Consider the following 14,622-nt stretch of genomic DNA (forward strand, 5'->3'; position numbering starts at 1 on the left):
CCTGCTGCTGGAAACACTCACTAGAGCACCAAATGTGTATTAGTCTGCAAGAGAAGATAGTCCCTTACAAATACACTATTTACTACTCATTGAGTAATGTTTGCTTACAGTGTCAAGTAGGAAATAAAATACTTACTTAAATAAAATTAAAGTCTGTATTCGTGATTTAAGATTCAGTCTTCAAAAGGAACAAATAGTCAGTGGGGAAGTCTGATCGACTAATGGATTGCTGTTTTTTGTATTTTCATGGGATTTGTTGACAATAACAAAAATATCTTATCAAGTGTTCAAATCTTTTAGGTTTTCTCTGCATGGTTGCTTTGTCACACTTATTGTCACAATATACTTGCTCTCTTGCTTTCTCTCCTGCCATCTTTTCTCACCTCTGTCTTTTTGGGGGAAGTGCTTTAATATTTTTGCTTGATGAAAGAAAATTAGTATAATAAAGTTATTTTTAAATTCAGTTCTGTCTCTTACCCTTCAGAGAGTTGATTAAAATATGTTTGAATGTCAATATCAATATATTAATATAAAAAAAGAGATAAAAATACTGGGTGCTCAGGGTTGTAAAGCAGTAAACTCTATGTGAATTCAAAGTGCTCTAGCTACCAGATTAGTAAACTACAGAAAAAGGAGGCCTCTTGGCTAGTTTCAGGTACACTTTCACTGAGCAAAGGATGTAGTTTATCTGTTGAGGGCATATCAGAGTAAAAAAAATCACAAAAGGAGACGCTGACTGGTTGCGACCCACACTGGGTCTTCATCAGGGAATGGCTGGAAAGAGAAGTAAATGTAGATTTATCTGGGTAATCTCCAACATGTAACTTCTGCTAGACCAGAAATTGACGATTTAATCTGTTTAATTAAACAAACGGGATATACTGTGTAAGCAAGTCAGCTTTAGTGACACTGATATCCCAGTCCCCCTCCAGTTTTTATGCATAGCTAGCCTAAACACGTCCTTCTTTACTGCAGCTCTGAGTTAAGATTGGTATGACCGGTGTCTCCCAGAAAGAAAGCAAAAAAGTGTTTTTTGCCAAAATGGTGCGATTTCCTTTAAATAATTTTTATTTTACATGTTCATTTCGATATCATATCAGTCAAGGTTGATGTTACATTACAGGAAGATTCTTTCATCCAGACACACATGTACACTGGAAAGTCACTATGTTGGAAACTGTAGAAATCGTGTTATAAAACTGCAGCAGTGAGTCAAGCCAGCCACTGCAGGGATAATGAGTTAGTTTGTGGGTTTATAGGACCTTTGAGAGTGAGAGAGAGAGATAGAGAGATTTTATTTTTTTATTTTAACACACACACACACACTTTTACTGTTTTATTTACTTTATTTATGAACTGTATGAAATTAATTGTTCTTTTGCATTATATTTTAAGCTTTGGCAATATTGTTTTTTAATAAAGCTGAACTGAATTGAAATTGAGAGAGAGAGAGAGAGAGGGAGGAAAGATTTATTTTTCCTTGGTCACTGAGCAATGGGGATGAGTCAGTTTTCTGCCCAAACACCCCAAATCCTCCCCTACAGTTTGCTGTCCTGCGGATTTACAGCTCTGCTCTGCATCTCCATCCCCCCATGTTGTCACACAAGCAGAGCACTGGTCAAACAAGAAAAGCCACTTCCTCAAAATGTCACAACAGCCCTCTAATCAAATAACAGCTCAGTAACAGCCCGACTGCGCTTATGTGTCTCTGTACTGAAAAACATGGGAGCCAATGGCGTTCAAATTGGAAGTTGATTTGGAAAATAATCTACAATCAAACATTTCTATTTATCTCACTCATTGTTTCTAACTGCTGTGTTTGGAGATGCCTCTGGCAGACTAAATAAGTGTATTGAAGTATGATATTAACCTGTTAAATATGCTCTAGAAATACACAGATACATCTAACATTAAAACACATGCTTGACTTGCTGCACTCTACTTATACAGCAGAAGCAGACAGGTTTTTTTGCTGCCATAATCACATTCTTTCAGGGGAGGAAAAGGGGGAAAAATCCTCTAAAGCAAACTGAAACACTCTCATTGTTCCAGACTTGGAATCTGTGGGGAGAAGGCAATAATGACCTTTTAATAACTTAGTCCCAGGCAGATCAGGGGGGTTAAGCTCTTTGGTGCTCCTACTTGAGGGTTTATTCTGTCTGCTTTAGCCATTGTTAGTCCCACACTACTACTATCACTTCAGCTACACAATCCTTTAATGACTGCAACACTCTTCTTCTGTTGGATCGAGGTTGTGTTTATGCATGTTTTCGAAGGATAGTGTGCAGAGAGCAGTACAATAACCCTGACAGCAGACCACCAGGACGGGGTAATTTGTAGGTGACTGGGAGCCTGTGAGGGTAAATAACAATGTCTGACAGGTGTGCCATGAGCACATCCTTCCTGTTGGGAGTCCCTGCTATTACAGGCGCCTGCATCGCTCTCAGCACAGCATGCAGACCTGCACTGCTGCCCCGCTGATCCCAATGCAGCTCCAGGCTAATTGCTCAATGGCTAATTCAGGCTAATGCTAACTAAGTGCATGGAAGAATTACATACAACAGTCTACTCTCAATTGATGGCAAAAACTGCTCAGAAACAGGGATGATAATGTACTGTTCATTTGTCTCTCGTGCATAGTTAAGCCCTTATCCTTGTGCTGCACTCTCTCACTTTACAACGGGGATATCACGTGGGAGATAGACATCCTCTGACTCTGAATACAGTTAGCCACTATCTGTTTCCCCCTCCGGGCACAATCTGATTAACCGCCTTTAAATAACAGAGAAAAGGACTTCAGTTGAAATGTAGATCAGTTTCCTTGTCTGAGCTGACACATAGTAGACTTAGTGGTTCAGATCAACTGAATGCTCTGCTTTCCCACTGTAATGAAATAAAATGCAACCTCTGACTCTGGGTTAAGGGTTATTGCTTACGTGTTACAGAGATTCACTAGTACAGTTTTTCACTTTTACATTTTAATGTCACCATTCTAAAATAGTTTACCTCTTAAAGGCTGACAATTTGCATCTCATGTGTCAAATACTGCATATTTAGATGTGATATAGAAGGATTATATTTATGTCCCTATCTGAGCTGCTCGTATCCTCTCTGATTTGCATTTGTTCCTGGTTGGTGCACACAAGCTTATTTACATTCTTGCAGTACCTGTATGTTAACATTTTCTCTGTTAACAAACCGGTGTTTCTTATTTCTGCTAAATCTGTAACACATTATAAATCACTTTTAACTTTTTAAATATTCCCAATGTTAATAACTTGTTTTTGTTTTATTTTTTGCACGTTCATCAATGTTTTAATATTTTATTTTGTGTTTTACTTTTAAATTGGCTTTAGCATTATAATTATTTTTAGCTATACTAGCAGCATAATGTCAGTCTGTTGGTCAGACTGAACATCTCTAAAACTAGCGGATAGATTACTTTTGAAGATATTCACAGTCACCAGAGGATGAGCCCTACTGATTTTTTCTCTAGCGAGGTTAACATTTTGAGTAAAATATCTGAAAAACTATTGCATGAATTGCCATGAAATTTTGTAACCTTACACATGTTAATTTCCCCTGCAAGATTAATTGAAATAAACTTGGTGATCCACTGACATTTTATTTCTTGCCATAATCAGGTCAACATTTCAATTTGACCAATACATTTGTTTATGACCAAATACCTGCAAAACTAATGACATTCCCATCAACCTCAGCTGTGTTTAGTACTAACTGACAGTACAGCTTCATCAAGTCGATAACACAGCTGTAGAGTCGTAGTCTTGTTATTGTTTACGCTTTTGTTTTACTGTTACACACTTTGTAACTCTTAAAAAAAAAAAAAGTAGATATAAATATAAAGTTTTATAAAGTTTTATTATCATATTTGAGAAGACACTGAGTGGGCTTTAGCGGCACTCTTAAGCTACATATTCTCAATTCATTTTAGCCACAATTTGGGATGAGGAGTCGGTGAATGTGTGATGTGTGTGAGTGTTAATTGTACCTTGGCATAGTCCAACGGCAGCTGATCCTCTGGACACTTGAAGACGCCCTCACTGCAACAAAACAACAGAAAAGTTTTGTTATTTTTGCAATCACTCAGAATAAAAGACGACTGCAGACAAAAACAGGTTACAAGCATCTCAACAAGGACAATCAGCCATTTTTAAAATCACATTCAGCATCCAGTGAGAGGACTAACTGTGACCCTGACTGAGAACAACCAGAGCTAAAAGGCACTTCTTTGACAGTCTGTAAGAGCAGCGCTGCAGTGTCCTTAGTTTTATTCTGTCTCTTCAAACACAGTTAAAATGAGATCTCTCTGACTCATCACACTATATGACGTACAAACACACACTCACACACATACTGCACTTTAAAGTCAGATCTTTGAGACACTGGCTTTAATGACTTTGACTCTTTCATCTTCTCCCCCTCAGAGGATACATCTGCACAGATTTTTATTACAGCAGGGAACAAAATTACAAGTCTGAGCCTGATCGGTTTATTTATAATACATAAAGGGATGATTGATGATTCATTTCCCAGCTACTTTTACCATTTCTCTCACAGCTTAGAGTGAGTGGTTAATTTTTGCCCTTGTTTTGCAGTCTAGATAACAATGTGCTAGTTTCGACAGGCTTCTGTTTCTCTAAACCTCTCCATCCTCCTCGAGGCTTTTCCTCAGGAAAAAACAATGATTTGATGGTTTGCTTATGCAAGAGTGAGAAGAGTTTTTGTTCTTTTCCCCTTGCAGCAGTTCAACACGTTTTACTGCAGGCCCGTGCACAGTTTTTGTGGCGCCACAGAGGAGCCCTCACTGGCCTGTATTAGGGCCAGATGAGCGAGTGCCACAACTCATTAAGGCATCCATACCCTGATGTCATCATGAAATATTCACACTTGTAAATAATGGAGGCAGCAGCCACTATGGGTGAGCTTCTACACAGTGTCTAAGCTTGCAGCTGGACAGCAAACTCATCCAGACACACGGAGGTTACTTAAAAAAACAGAAAAGGCAATCAGTGGCTGATGTCTTGAGATGTCAGTGGTGTCGCAACTATCTCGAGCTCCCCTGCTGTTTCTGGATCAGAGATGCTTTAGACTGTCTTCATTTCCAGGTCTTCTCTTTTGATCATTTAACCAACGGCAAACATTACTGTGGTTCCAGCATTTTCATTGACAATGAAAATAATATTTAGCTGCAGCTCTGACTTCTTATATTACTATTTTTTTTGTTTTTCACATGAAATCTACTGAAACTACAGACAAAAGATATGTGTAGAAATGTGTTTTTGTTCAAAAGTCACATGCCCTGAAGCTTGATCTGACCTCCTGTGCAAAGAGGCCTCTCATAACTCCGACCATGCCTAAATTATGTTTAAACTAATTAAGGACAACAGTGGGCAAACAGTAAGTAGATGTCCCTCGGTGCTTTAATTTGGTTGGCTGCAGTGTCACCTGACCGCGTCTCCCAGAGGCCCAGGGACATGTGACAGGATGGGATTGCATGTGCACTTCGCCCCGTCTACCCAGCTGCTATGAATCCAGGGAGTGTGCTGCGGGGGGGATGGAAGCAGAGGTTAGGCCTGAGAGGGTGGGAGGGCTGATGAAATGGGGGTGGAGGAGGGAGGTTAATGCATGACGAGACAGCAGTAATTCTCCTCCATTAGGGTCACTGTGTCAGCAGGGAGCTGGAGACCAATTAACAAGCCACAATAGGCAGTAAAAGAGGGTCAATCGATTAGAGGCTAAGAGAGCCCAGTCAGCATCTCATGTGTAGTGTGAAGTAATTTACAGTGCTCATCGCCATCACCAAGGAATCATCTCACATTGTGGAGGGAGAAGTAAAGAGAGCACTGCCTGTCCCACAACCACACAGCAAGAGGAGATGGGAAGCGACAGGCTCTCAGCTCTGGACAGGGGATAGCCAGAGGCCCCGTCCAGCTCGGGCCCCGTATCTGATGCACAGAGAGGCAGACAGGCGAAAAGAGCCTAGTCACAGACTGTCAGGATAATTCCTCCCCTTGTTGCAGAGAAGCTCCCGCAGCCTCACATTCATGTGTTCGGCCCCGCTGCTGATAATACCGCTCGACTCTCTTGGTCGCTTGTGAGTCGGAATTGCTGCCACTTTGTGACAGCACATTAGCAGTGAAAGGTGGGGCCTATGTGTAACACAGCGCCAGTTCAATTCCATCCAGCTTGTCTCTGGATATTGAGAGGAGAATGGCAATAAATAATTGAATATCACAAATAGGTCTGTTGAATAATCTATTGCGTTATTTTTCAAATAAATTGTTCATTATTTTGTCCAAAATATGACATATGAAATATGAAAATAGCAACAACTTCTATTACAGCTTCCCAACCCAAACCGCAAACCCAAAGTTTCGCAACCCAAACCCAAAGATACTCAGTTCACTGTGATAGCAAATACTCAGAGAAGCTGCATGGGTCAAGTTAATGTTTTGCATTTTTAGCCATATGCCTACTAGCGGTGTCGCTGTAAATTAGCTAATCGTCGCATGCTAACACGCTAAACTAGGATGGTGAACGTGGTAAACATAACACCTGCTAGCTACACATCAGCAAGCTAAAACTGTCATTGTAAGCAGGTAACATGCTAAACTACAATGTTGTATAATGGTAAACACTGCGACACATCAGCATTTAGCATTTTCATTGTGAACTGCTTATTCTACACCCTCACAGAGCTACTGGCATGGTTGTAGACTAGCCTTTTGCTTGTCAGTTACTTGGTGAAAGGAGTAATTTAGAGGCCAAATGCCAGGTTTGCTCCCCCAGCTTATCAAATGTGAGTATTTGCTCTTTTTTATGATTAAAAACCAAAATACTTGGGGGGTTTGGGGCCGTTGGTTAGACAAAACACTAGGGCACTAGACTAATTGTACAAATAATGCAGAGGTTAATCGTTAGTTGCAGCCCTAATGCAGTCATTGAAGGATAAACATTGTTACACAAAGCCCAAAGGGGAAAATCCTTTGCATTCATCCTTGCAAGTGGGAACTTGCACCTCACGAACCGCCAGTTTCACACAAATGTTTGTCTACCACAGTTCTCTGACCACAGTTCACGCCCTTGTCAATGAACATCCAGGGTGAGAGGCTGATAAACAAGTGTTTCAGTGCAGTGTTGGGATGTCACAGGGGAGCAGCTTAAGACTGGACAGCATACAGTATAATACAATCACCTCATTAAAATTTCATTGCCTCCTTCTGTCCGCTGGTACTAGGAGAGCAGTAGAGGCTCTACAGCTGCTCTGCTGCGAAGACAATCATGTTTAAATCACCTCAAATTCACTGTCAGACAGGCGTACACACATTATCACATTTTGATACCGTGTAGAAAACACATTCACTCCTCTGCAGGTGAAATGCACCCACTAGTCAAACCCATCATCGCCTCGGACCTTAAATCCCTCTCCCCTCTTATTGCCCTCTCTCTTCCCTGGCCTCAAATCTTCTTTTCAGGCACAGATTAAACAGCCATCCATTCATGCAGCTGATACCACGAGGACAGCCATCACAACATGCTTCGTCACTGTGCGCACGGCTTCTGACAGGCAGACGGTGAGAAGTACAAATCCCTCAGGTTTAATCTCACCGGTGCAGAGCAGAGGAATGTTTTTCAAGCGACAGCGACCAGCCTGCAGGCCACACAGAGAGAGCATGTTGGTGACAGGCCCTCGCCTCACAAACCAGGACCACAGAGTAACCTTGAAACCTGCTCTATATTAACCAACAGAAAGACTACTAAACAAACCTTCCTTTGTTTGCCAATCTAGTGGGTAGGACTGTCCAGACACACTAAACAAACTAAATCAAAAGCATGAGGCCTTTGGAGAGTACAAGTCTACAGCACATTAACACTTTAAACAGACCCCTGTCACACTGGGTATTTTCTCAGATAGCATCGGGAGCCTTGACTGAACTTCCTGCTTATCTCCTGCTGGAGCTCACCGTCAGCATCCATATTTATCCTCCCGCTAAAACCTTTTTGTCTTTTCAAGCTATAACCAGGATTAACTTTTATATACACAAACAAAACCTTAAATTCCACCAGTGCCCTCAGTGCAGGCATCTGGTCTCACAGCTGAAGCCTGCATCTCCTCTCAGGAAGTTGGGAGAAAACAGGAATTTTGTTTTATCTCAGATAGAGTTCCTATAATCTCCCAAATCCATCTGGTTTTGAATTTGTGTACATAAGACTGTGTGCAGTCAAGACTTCTTTCTTCTGAGCCTCGTATAGTAAACAATAATGACTGCTGACAGCATAGAGTGTGTGGTTTTCTTCCATGTATCATCAGTCTGCAATATCAAGTGTTTTCCAGGAGTTTTTCTGATATGTCTGAAAGCTGATTTTTTTTGTTGTTGACACAAATGGCTGCTTTTCTTACATTACATTAAAATTTTATATTTTAGGGTTTTGCACTGTTACTTGGACAAAACGACATGTGAAATACTATATTTGATGACATCACCTTGAACTCTAGAGGATTTTTCACTGGCATTCACAGGACTTTTTTCCCCCACTATTTCCTGAGGAGATTAATTGATTGAAAAATCATTGCAGCCTTACATTTTCTTCTTAGGAATATGAAAACATGATGCCAGATAAAATATTAGTGAGCTTTAGAGGTGCTTATAGGAGGACTTTGTTACCTTTACCTTTTGTTACAGAGCCAGTAGTAAGCTGTTTCCCCCCGTCATTGTGCTAAGCTATGCTAACTGGCTGCTCATTGTGTGTGTCATATTTAGCGTACATACATGACAGGTTGTATCAATTTTCTCCTCTAACTTGCAGCAAGAAAGAAAATAAGATTAATTTGCAAAATGTTGAACCATTTCCATAATAATCTTCTGTTGGTGCCTTAAATTACACAGAACTAAAATATCACTGTCCTGCGGAGATGAAGTAGGCTACTGTAGCTCTACTGCATTAACTAAATGAAATATGATTAAGAAGAAAAGCTGATAAACAATGTCCGCCCGAATTCAACTTGTAAAAAAACTAAAACAAAACAGATCTTTGAGGCCAGCATAACTGATTCCACATTATACTAATATTATATAAAGTACTGTATAAAAAGTACACTACTTAACAAACTGGCTTTTAGTATAGAAGAAATCAGTGTACTTAGCAGTTTTGTACTGACAAATTATGTGTTATTTTGGACAGCTATTGCACTTTAATTATGGAAACTTCACAAAGAGAAAGCAAAATGTTTTTCCAAATATTTAATAGTTTTTTTTATGTTTTCCCAGCTGTCTCTGGGACTGTCTTACCACAACCCACAATTTATTTTAATTTCTTCCAAATGAAAATTGAGGAACATTTCTGTGGCTCAAGCTATTTGGAATAATAGTGTACATCCACCCCTACAGGCGCTGGCACTTCTCAAAGCAACTGACAATCCATCCTTGAAACATCTTGTTCTCACTTCCTGGACTATAAAGCAAAAGGTGTTTGGCCTGCAGAAATTCTTCCTCACGACTAGCTGGATTAACGCCCTCATGTAAGCAGTCGGCACTGAGTAAAGTAGCCCCTAAATGAGGTCGAGTGACAGGGGCTGAGGCTGGTTGGTGTTTCCACCAGTGAAACCTTATACACCGTGAGCACAGAGCACTCTTCGCCCACGGCGGAGTTGGCTTTGAGCCGAGCTCTCTGCAGCCCTCTTGTTTGTCTGAAAAGGGAGGAGCAGCTCTTACTTTCACAGAGTGTGATGACACACCGGCCCACAGGTGGATCGACTGCTCCTTCACAGCCTTTATGTGTGGGACATCCACACAGAATGATGCTGTGACAGCCTCTTGTGTGGGATTTAATACCTACAAGATAAGCTGTCCATACCTGTGGTTTGCCAGAGATTATATTGTGCATAAGCCCTCTGACGTTTGTGGTGACGTTCTCTTCTGCCACTTCTAATAGGAAGGCAATGCTAATGTCACCTGCTAACGCACTAAAGCAACGTACCTGATCTAATTAAATGAGTCCACAAGAATTTGTCTGACACTGGTTGGTCATGTCTTCCAATATCTAACACTAAAACCAACCAACTATCATCCAATCATCATGTGAAGAGGAGCTGAAATGATTAGTCGATTGACAACCTGCAGTGATCAAGTAATCACTTATCCGTTTTATAAGTAAATAATCCAAAAGTTCCCTTTGTTTAAGCTTCTCAAATGTGAAAATGTCTGCTTTTCCTTGTCATGACAGAAAACTCAACATTTCTGAGTTTTGGACACTTGGTTGGACTCTTGGTTGGACCTTGGTTGGCAACTGTTATGATGTCATGCAAATGATTGATTGATCGATGTGGAAGATAATCTGTAGTTAGTTAGATGCTGCCCTATACTGAATATCTTTCAGTTTTTGACTGTTAGTCGGAACAAAACAAGTAATTTAGAAATGTTGTCTTGGGAAATTATAATGAGCATATTTCACACATAATAATCTATCAATAGGGAAAACAATCGGCAGAGTGATCGACAATGCAGAGATCTAAACCTTTTAACATGTTGGACCTGGTTGCTATTGCTATCATCTGTTGATTCACACTACCTTTGGCAAGTTTCCCTGTAAACAAAGCAAGTTAGATACAAAGTCTTACAGGATAACATCTTCTTTATGTATCTTAGTATTGTCCTTCCAGCACCTTGCAAAGCCTTTCAGCCAGTTAAGCAGTGGATACTTTAATCCTTAGGAAGAGAGTCTGAAAATGATCATCCACTTTTCTGTTTTATGGGATTGGTACAACCTGTCATCCTCCTATAATTTTATAGAATTTGTTAAATTCTTAATCAAATAATTATGTCTGGTGCAAACAGGCAATATTTCTCTTAAAGTATGTGATAACTTTTTGAAGGATTTCAGGAACCTGTTTGTTGAGTTTAGCAGAAGCCTGTCTACAATATGACACCTGTAAAATCCCATCTGACTTCCACTGCTCGCCACTAACAGCCACTGGCAGCTGTTTCATAGGAAGTAACAATGGCTGACAGTGTGCAGGTCATGGTCATCAACAAGACAGAAATAAATTATATCTGACTCTGTGTCAGACAACCCTAAAAAGACAGGCGGAAAATTAAACTGCTTCCAATTGCGATTACACATATTCCAATAAATCAAGCAGAGCTAAACTTTTTTTTCCGGCATGTTTAAAATCTCTATTTTATGCTTACTTATCCAGACGAATGCTATTTTTTTATTGTGTTGCTTTGCCAAAGCAGGAAAAATGATGCAAGTGGAAGAAAGGCACTACTACGAGAGCGTAGAGTGTATGTGTGTAGGTGGATGTCTGGCCTCTTTCCCTGGCTTCATCTCCAGCACCCCATGTAACACGTTCACTGGGACCAAATGTGGACCAAGATAGAAAAACCATTAAAAGGATATGAGCTACACTGGCACTACCTAAAAAAAATGTGAAGAAAAGAAAGCAGGTTTTTGATGCTGCTGGGATTTTGCTTCCTATCTTTTGTAATATTCCTACGCAGAGATAATTTGTACAACCACACAACAAACACAGTGGATCCTGACTGTCAGAACGCTTGAGGCCATCCCCGCTCATGCCATCATCATCGCTTATGTAATGATATTCGTTTCTCCTTGCAGTTCACCTCACCATGCTGACATTTATGAGCACAAGCCATATGTGAGCGGGTTCACACAGCTATAAAGCATCCAAAGGTTAACAAATTCTCCGCTTGTTTTTCTTAAATGTCAGCTTTGCAGTAGCACTGGCAGCAGATTAAGAGTTATATTACTGTGTACTGTGTGTTGTTTAAGGATTCTGATGGAGCTTATTAATATTTCAACCTAACAACCCAAAATATTTGGTCTTTTTCATAATAGCAAAAAATTGTTAAATAGAAAATGAGTGTGGAACAGAAGTTGATTGCTTATTTGTTACTTTATACCTGGACAGAATCGCAGATAATCTTTTGGCACAGGATAAATATCTATTTAAAACCATTCTGGCTGCAGGCAAACCCTTACAACAAAGAAAGACAGGACTACAATATGAACAATGTATCATGTATACGTGCCTATAAGATGTAACCCATGTCATAGAAAGACCATGTTCCTGTACAAATATAGTAGTACCTATGTCAACCCACTCCTGTTACTTATAAAAATTATAAAATATAAAAAATAAAGGACAAAAAAAATGACAGGCCAGAAAATCTATTGAGAAGAGGTCTTCTCTCTTTTTTCTGCATTAATAATTGCAGTTAATGGTGTAATAATCCTGTTAACATAATGAATTTCCCAATGATGATACGGTTACTTTTATACATAAGGGCTTAGTAGAACAGAGATTAGACTTATTGTTGTTGGTTTATTATATTCTTTCCTGAAAGCAGACCTACATTTCCTGGATGGAAATATTTGCTTGTGTAATTACAAAAGAAGCTCTGAGAAGCTGCTGCGGCAAAATCAGTCGGTTTGAATTTGTGAGCAATTAGACGATGACTCATCAGATTGCCAGAGGTGCATCTTAGACACAATGTCATGATAGCAAACCGTAAAGGAAAGAGCCACCTGCCAGAGGACAAGCTGGCTACAAAAACAGAGTAAAAAGGAGGAGATGATAGGGAGGAAGGAAGGATGGATGAATAGATGGAGGGAGGGTCAGCGGGAAGAGGAGCAGCCATCTGCAGGCTGAGCGCAAGCCTGCGAGATGCCATAATCCATCCTTAAGTGTGTGAGGAGGGGAGACAGCCTTTGCAAGTATTCATAATCCCCTCAAACTGTCTCCTTCCATCAGTTTGATCGGGCTTTGACATTGAGTCTTTATCACAAAGGGGAGCATTGACATGAAATGCTAAACCAGCTCTTCTTAGTTTGTTTATGTTGACTTTATGAATTTATAGTCCTCATAAACTCAAGTTGTTTACTTCCTCCTAACTCATGATATTATGAATTTGGAAGAATTTGACATTTGGGGAAATACGGTTATTTGCTGTTTTGCAGGGCATTAGATGAGAAGATTTATACCACTTTAATGTGTGTCTGTTAAATATGAAGGTAGCACCAGCAGCTAGTAAACTTAACTTAGCATAAAGACTGAAAACAGGTAGTCTGGCTTTATTTGAAGTTTTTTGTATAGATTAAACTAACCAGATGTAACATTAGTGAGCTTTAGAGGTGGTGTTACCTTTAAATAGAGACACGCTTGCCATTTCCCCCTAATTCAAGTGTGCTAAGCTAAGCTAACCAGCTTCTGCCTGTAACTTTATTAGGGCTGGGTATGTTAATGCGTTTACACATTAATTAATTAACGCCGACAATTATTTTATCGCACGCTAATGCAGTTTTTATTATTATTATTCTCCTCCCATTACTTTCTGCTGGTGTTTCTGGCTCGACACCTTCTGCTACAATTAATGTTACTAGTACTATTGTTATTAGTATTATTATCTTTAACATTTTGATTATTATCATTAACACTACTATAAATATCTGTACCATTGTTCATTCAGTCTGTACCTACATTACCTTTACTATGTGTATATTGTGTAGCCTGCCTCCTTCCCCCTCTCTCTCTCTCCCTCCTTCCCTCTCTCTCTGTCTCTCTCTCTCTCACCCCCAACCGGTCGAGGCAGATGGCCGCCCACCCTGAGCCATGGTTCTCCTCGAGGTTTCTGCCTCTTAAAAGGGAGTTTTTCCTTGCCTCTGTCGCCTAGTGTTTGCTCTTGGTGGGAATTGTTGGGCTTCTGTAAATAACATCACAGAGTATAGTCTAGACCTGCTCTTTTATGAAAAGCGCTCTGTGATAACGGTTGTTGTGATTTGGCGCTATATAAAAATTGAATTTAATTATTTTGAAAGTCGCTGCTTACTGGCTCTGAATACATGTACAGTTGTACTGGCTCTAGACTCTGATGGTAACTTGTTTTAACAAGCTAGATAAAAGGTAATGCCCTGGTAGTGGCAAATAGCTTTGGTTTAATATTTGATTTGATTGCATTAATGTTTAAGTTGAGATTTACAAGAAATATTTTATTGCTACTGTGTAAAGGGAATACTGCTGGTAAAAATCACCTTCTTTGTTTGAAGTGTTTGCAAACCAGGTTAATGCACTTAAAGCAGTACATTTAAATTAAAAGTGCGCAATACACTACTTTCATTATTCAATTGCGCGTAACTGTGCGATTAAAATTTCTAATTGTTGCCCAGCACTAATCTTTATATTTGGCAGACAGATAAGTAAAAAGTATTGATCTTCTAATCTTACTCTTGACAAGAAAACATAATTCACAAAATGTGCACATGTGATGTTACGAGTTTAGCTGAATAGTTTGACATTTAAGGAAATATCCTACATTTATTCATTTTCTTGCCAAGAGTTAGGTAAGATTGATACAACTCTGTCTGTCTGCTAAATATGAAGCTAGTGCTAGCAGCTAATTACCTTAGCTAGGCACAAAAGCTTAATTAACAAAACGCCTCAAACAAACAATTCAGGAATTAACATGATATTATATTTAAGGTTTAGTTTGTTTAAGGGTGTCATCTGCCAGGTTTTTTCTTGGGGGATGGTGGTAGGCGAATTCTGTTACCTTTGGGCAGAGCCAGGCTAGTTGTTTC

General features: G+C 39.7%; 1 protein-coding gene across 1 annotated transcript in view; it reads right to left on the reverse strand.

Annotated features, from left to right (window-relative positions):
* traf4a (tnf receptor-associated factor 4a) overlaps positions 1–14,622 on the reverse strand; it is a 39,184-nt gene that overhangs the window by 8,067 nt on the left and 16,495 nt on the right. The window contains exon 2 of the mRNA XM_038692675.1: positions 4,013–4,064. Coding sequence (XP_038548603.1) covers positions 4,013–4,064 — 52 coding nt within the window. The remainder of the gene's footprint in view (positions 1–4,012; positions 4,065–14,622) is intronic.

This window comes from Micropterus salmoides, unplaced genomic scaffold (genome assembly GCF_014851395.1).
Source record: "Micropterus salmoides isolate LMB-PRFRI ecotype aquatic unplaced genomic scaffold, ASM1485139v1 Ms_hic_scaffold_3, whole genome shotgun sequence".
NCBI lineage: Eukaryota > Metazoa > Chordata > Actinopteri > Centrarchiformes > Centrarchidae > Micropterus > Micropterus salmoides.